The 6,000-nt window shown below is 44.4% G+C and overlaps 1 protein-coding gene and 1 long non-coding RNA gene across 3 annotated transcripts in view; one reads left to right on the forward strand and one right to left on the reverse strand.

Moving 5' to 3' along the window:
- The window catches only part of LGALS8 (galectin 8), a 27,191-nt gene extending 22,479 nt beyond the window's left edge, over positions 1–4,712 (reverse strand). For both annotated transcript variants that reach the window (XM_033198781.1, XM_033198780.1), the window contains exons 1-2: positions 4,622–4,712; positions 2,601–2,744 (exon numbers count right to left, since the gene is read on the reverse strand). In XM_033198781.1, the coding sequence (XP_033054672.1) occupies positions 2,601–2,645 (45 nt within the window). In that variant the 5' untranslated portion in view covers positions 2,646–2,744; positions 4,622–4,712. The remainder of the gene's footprint in view (positions 1–2,600; positions 2,745–4,621) is intronic.
- Positions 4,173–5,621, forward strand: LOC117075937. Its single transcript, XR_004434180.1, has one exon. It is a non-coding gene; the product is annotated as an uncharacterized LOC117075937 (long non-coding RNA).
- The last annotated feature ends 379 nt before the right edge of the window (positions 5,622–6,000 follow it).

Raw genomic sequence — 6,000 nt, forward strand, 5'->3', positions numbered from 1 at the left:
CAGGCATGGTGGTGCACGCCTGTAGTCCCAGCTATTTGCGAGGCTGAGCCCAGGAGGTGGAGGTTGCAGTGGGGTGAGACTGCACCACTCCACTCCAGCCTGGGTGACAGAGTGAGCCTCTGTCTTAAAAAAGAAAAAAAATGGAAACATTAATGAAATAAAAATTAAAAAGTGGCAATGTGTTTATAATGCCTAATAAAGAATACAACTGACACTCAATAAATATTTACTCATTAAACCTATCAGTAACAAAATAACCATGATTCAAGAAAACAGGTTTTGTGTGTGTGTGTGTGTTTGTTTGTTTGTTTGTTTTGAGATGGAGTCTCGCTCTGTCACCCAGGCTGGAGTGCAGTGGCACCATCTTGGCTCACTGCAACCTCCGCCTCCCAGGTTCAAGCAATTCTCCTGCCTCAGCCTCCCGAGTAGCTGGGACTACAGGAGGCCACCACCACCACTGGCTAATTTTTGTATTTTTTAGTAGAGATACAAAAAATAATTTTGTATTTTTTATTTTCACCATTTTGGCCAGGCTGGTCTTGAACTCCTGACCTCGTGATCCACCTGCCTCAGCCTCCCAAAGTGTTGGGATTACAGGCGTGAGCCACCGCACCTGGCCGAAAACAGTTTTCCTAAGTCTAGCTTATAAAATATACTAATTGATTAACTGTAAACAACTAAGTTGGCCAGGCACGGTGCCTCACACCTATAATCCCAGCACTTTTGGAGGCCAAGATGGGCAGATCACCTGAGGTCAGGAGTTTGAGACCAGCCTGGCCAACATGGTGAAACCCTGTATCTACTAAAAACACAAAAATTATCTGGGCATGGTAGCATGTGCCTGTAGTCCCAGCTACTCAGGAGGCTCAGGCACTAGAATTGCTTGAACCCAGGAAGCAGAAATTGCAGTGAACCGAGATTCCGTCATTTCACTCCAGCCTGGGCAACCAGAGGGAAACTATGTCTCAAAAAAAATTTTTTTTGATTAATTGAATAAATAAGTTATTTACAGCCTTTTGTTTTTGGAACACTGAAAGGGCAACTAGCTACAAATGAAAGAAATGCAGTGCAATACGGGCCCTTAATACTATAAATATTTTACAGTAGTGAAATTTAAAGACAGAGCAAAATGTTTTTGCCATTCAGTTCAGTCTTTCTACCTCTAACCTTTCCTACTATTTTGTGAGAACTAATAACAGAGAAATTTAAAAAGAAAGAAAAAAAGCTATTTGCCAAAAATATCTCCCTTGGAAATGCATTATCCTCAGAACAGCATCCAGGCCATGCCACAGGAGTGAAGGCATTTTCTGCTCTGGAGCAGAACGACGTCTCCAGATCCCCTTCCTCAGGACATGAAGTCTACTTATTTTTGTTCCACCTCAATAGTTGAGAGTACTGACCCCAGAAACTACAGGAATCATCAGTATAAGAGAATCAAGATATGCAGGAATTGTATCTATAAAAGTATCTTCTTTTCTGTGTGAAGGGCAGAATGAACAGTGTAACCTTCATCCATTCTCCCAGGTTGAGCCAAAATGAAACTTCAGATACCCCTGGCAGGCAGCCTGGTTTGTTGTTGTTGTTTTTTAAGATCTTTGCAGGAAATCAGTTTACAACCTTGAGATGTTTTTCACTCTAACATGCACAAAGTCATCTTAAATGTCTCACTAGCTTCCATTTCAAGAAGTCATCTTTTTTAAACTAACTACCACTGAACGGCTATTTCTCCTAAAACTGACTTTGCTTGATACAGCAGTGTTACCTCATTCTTATACAATGACATTAAAACTTAAGGAAAAAGGAATTACAGCTCTAAAGTAAATGACAAAAACTTGAACCCACACACACTAACAAAACTGGTTTAGGGCCTTATTTCAAGGATTCTCAGCCTTCCTTTTGCCCAAGAATCTTCTAGGGGGTTTACTAAAAAGTGGCTGTCCTTTCCCAGACCTCAATTCAGGATTCAGCTTCAGATAAGTGGAAACTAGACATGCCTAAAGATTCTTACCACCACATAAAACTAAAACAAGCTCTTTACTGCTTAGGATTACAGGGCAATTTCCAGCAATTACAGTCATTCAGGGGTTCTAGGTCCAGCCTGAACTGCACGAGACCCTTTACTACTTCTCACTCTCCGTCTCCCCACTGGCTTTTGACATTTTCCCTGCTCAAGTGCCAAGCAGTATTTGAAAGGCTGAGGGAAAGATCGAGACATTGAATTCTCAAGGACAGCTCTAATTAAAAAAGAAAATGAAAAACTTGTAGAGTAAGAAATCCATTTGCCTTTAAAAACTACAATTTATGATTAGCTGAGCCTCCTCCCATTACCAAAAGTTGGCATTCCCTCCACTCTACCCAGATGTTCCCTGTGCATAACACTGTTTCATCACGTCATATTGTCATTGTGACTTCTTCCTCCACTAGAGGACAACAGCTGTTTTGTAGTCAGCGCCCACCACCATCCCTATTACGTAGTAGGTGCTTTAAATATGTTCACTGGCTTTTATTCTTGCCCTGTCTCCCAATGGATAATTAATATTCTATTGGATCTGCTCTCAATCCTGGCATACGTAAAACGTTATTTTCTAGAAATCAGTTACCGGGTTATAGATGATATTCTGTAGGTTGTTTAATGACAACATCATTCTTTTCCAGCTTCTTGTTGGAGTCTCTTCTGTGTATGACCTGAGATTTTAGGACAGTTTCATTTAAAGGTTACCTGGATTGAAACTGAGGCACTGGCCCTGTGTAAAGTAAAAATAGAGGAAAAGAAAAGTAAGCATGTAGCATTTTTCTTCATATCCTATTTTAAAATTTAAATTATATATTATGTTACTGATATTTACCAAATAATAGAATGTTATTACAAGCAAAGATCTGCCTCCCATTCTTACCAGTGTGCTCATATACTAAACAATTTTGGATTGTGAGTGTAGGAAATACTGACTTAAAAAATACATCAGTAGAAAATTTCTAACATGGAATTTATTATTAAAAATACTAAAATAGGCCAGGCATGGTGGCTCACACCTGTAATCCCAGCACTTTGGGAGGCCAAGGCGGGTGGATCACCTGAGGTCAGGAGTTCGAGACCAGCCTGAACAATATGGTGAAATCCCATCTCTACTAAAAATACAAAAATTAGCCAGATGAGGTGGCATGCACCTGCAGTCCCAGCTACTCAGGAGGCTGAGACAGGAGAATTGCTTGAACCCAGGAGGCGGAGGTTGAAGTGAGTCAAGATCGTGCTACTGCACGCCAGCCTGGGCAACAGAACGAGACTCCATCTCAAAAAAACAAATTAATTAATTAATGGCAATTACTAATCAAACAGTCCTATACAATTATCAGAGGTATTCATTTCACTTTTCATTTCCATAAAAGGACAATAATTACAGTATTCACATCATTGGTTTGTTCTGAGGATTGAGTTAATAAAATAGTGAAAGAGTAAGTGCTATGTTAGCTATTATTATTGTGAATAAAAAGAACTGCTCTTCCTCCTCTAATTTAAACAAATCAAAGTGGGGAAATCCAATAATTTTAATACTATTAAGATACAGTTTTCTCTGCTGCTTTAAAAAAAAAAATCACAGGGCAGGGGAGTGTTGGAAAGCATCAGCCACATTTTTTAAGAAAAAAGCACCCATGGACACTACATTTAATAACTCCAGGAAAAACTCGATGACTTTAAGCAAAACTAAAGGGGAAACGAAACTAGAGCTTCCTGTATTTTACTTCCAGCAATTGTCATTATACCGCACACCAACAATACACACCGATCAAATCTATTACTTTTTCTTTATTAAGAAAAAAACTGTATCCCTCTTGGTTTACCACCTAAATATAACCCCAGTCTATGTCATTAACTTAATTCGTTAGTCAAAACCTCAAAACTCTGGCTCCGTGACTCAATACAGGAAGCAAGAACAAAAGCAAAAAGAATGGACGCCGAGTTGCCATACACATGTGTGATAACCAGCAAGTGACCCAATTTAAGCCATCGGCTTGCATTAAATCACGCAACCCCCGAAGTATCCCCAGGACAGGTCCCGCCAGCATGAACACTTCGTATGCATCACAAGAAGTCATCACTTAAGTTTCACGTACGGTCAAAGGAAGTCACATGACTTGCCCTTCGTAATGTTTAATACTGCAGTCAAATGACTCGGCATCCTAAAGAGCGTGTTAGAGGCAGGGAAAGCAACGTCATCACAAATTCCGGGAAGGAAGCTTTCCCAGATTCCTCCACTTGGAGGTGGCTCTAGGCCTCAGGTTAGGAAGGAACAGGGTAGAAAGCAGCACAGGTGGGGTGGATTTGCAGCGAGGTGACACCCCAGGACAAATAGCCTGACTCCAGCCAGGGATGTACAAGAAAGGCAGCGACTCCTGATAATCCCTTAGGCCCCGGAGCAGCCTCGCTTGCAGAGGCAGCGTCCCCGCCACCCAGCCCCGGCTCTGCCGCGGTGAGAACCTGCGGGTTGGGGTGGACTGGACACTGTCCCACCCATCAAACTGTGATTTAGGAGCCGTGACATCCGAATGCCATCCTCCACTGGCGAGACCCTCAGCAGCCACGCCCCTAGCGACTGTCCCGGTGGCCGGGGGTCGCGCTACTCACCCAAGGACTGGTGTTTCAGGCGCTCCACGGAGCAGGTTGTTTGTCAGCCGCCAGGTGCCGTCCGGTTCCCGGCTCGGGCTTCCGTGGGCGGCTACGGAAAGCCACAGGAGTCAGTCCTCGTTCACTTCCCGGCTGGCGCGCCCTCCTGCTGCGGTCTCCCCACCCTCCCCGCGCCGCGCCTTCTGTGTATGGAGCGTCCCTGGCGGCTCTGCTGAATTTTGAACAGGGACCCGCCGCTGATCGCCACCCAGCTCGGCCTCCTGCACAGCCTCTGGGGCCTTGGACCGCGACTGGCTTGCTGTGGGAGAGCACAGAGGATAAGGACAAAGAATGTGTCCTGGGTGGATCTGGCTGCCTTTGCCCCGAAGGCTGAGTGGTGTGGAAGGTGGTAGGAAAATGGGAAGGAAAGAAGAGAAAGGCTTTCTCTTCCACAGCAAGTGGGCCGACGTCCACTTGGCTGTTCCAGGCCTCCAGGTCTAGGAGGGCGCTCAGGGCTGGGACTTTCCGGGACCAGGGTGATCACCGCACAGGCCCCGCCTGCCTGGACCCAGCGCTGGCCTTCCCGGGGCGCCCAGGTCCACGGGGTCAACGCCAGGGTTTTCTCCGCTTCCTCGTCTGCCTCGGATCAGAGTCCAGACAGTGCCAGAAGAGACCTGAAGGCGCTACTGTTTGACAGTACACACCTCTGGATATAGGTGAAACGGTGGGGGAAGGGTTCAGTACGCTGGACTGTGCCCAGCCCAAAGCGCCCCATCTGTTAGTGATAACGTGGACTCGCAGCCACTCCGCGTCACTCGCTGGTTACCCTGCGCGTGGGTGTTTTCTCCAAATTGGACACATAGGGAACAGTTTAAGCAGTATGGAGCACAATTCTGTGCGTATTAGATGCTCCGTAAATACCCAGCTTCTCAGGGCTCTACACTGATAGTTTGACCTATTGGCTGTAAACACACCAGCCAGAAATATAAAGTTTGAAACAAAGTCATGTCAGCCACTTGGATGGCTTGCTGCTTATTGTTTGTTTTGTTAGGGACCTCAAAGTTCTCATCTTCTCTACTTAACTTTTATCCACATTTGTTTGGAAAGATATATTTTAGTGTCACCAACATGGGCTTTCTCCTCCTTGGCTTTTGCTTTCATTATTTTTTATTTTAATTGAGGAATTCATTACAAGTCCCATAACTCGGAACTCATGTTCTGATTCTCTGTTGCTTTTCTCTCCTTCTTACCCATTTTCCAAGTTTGATACACTTCTCAAGATCCAATTTGAATAAGTGAATTTACCCTTGACATACACTGCCTTGGATTTATAGTTATCTTCTGGTGGGTGTCATGTGTTTTATCTGTGCAACTCGACTGTAGTTTGAGAAAACGAACTT

The sequence above is a fragment of the Trachypithecus francoisi genome, unplaced genomic scaffold (genome assembly GCF_009764315.1).
Source record: "Trachypithecus francoisi isolate TF-2019V2 unplaced genomic scaffold, Tfra_2.0 Lachesis_group5, whole genome shotgun sequence".
Classification (NCBI taxonomy): domain Eukaryota; kingdom Metazoa; phylum Chordata; class Mammalia; order Primates; family Cercopithecidae; genus Trachypithecus; species Trachypithecus francoisi.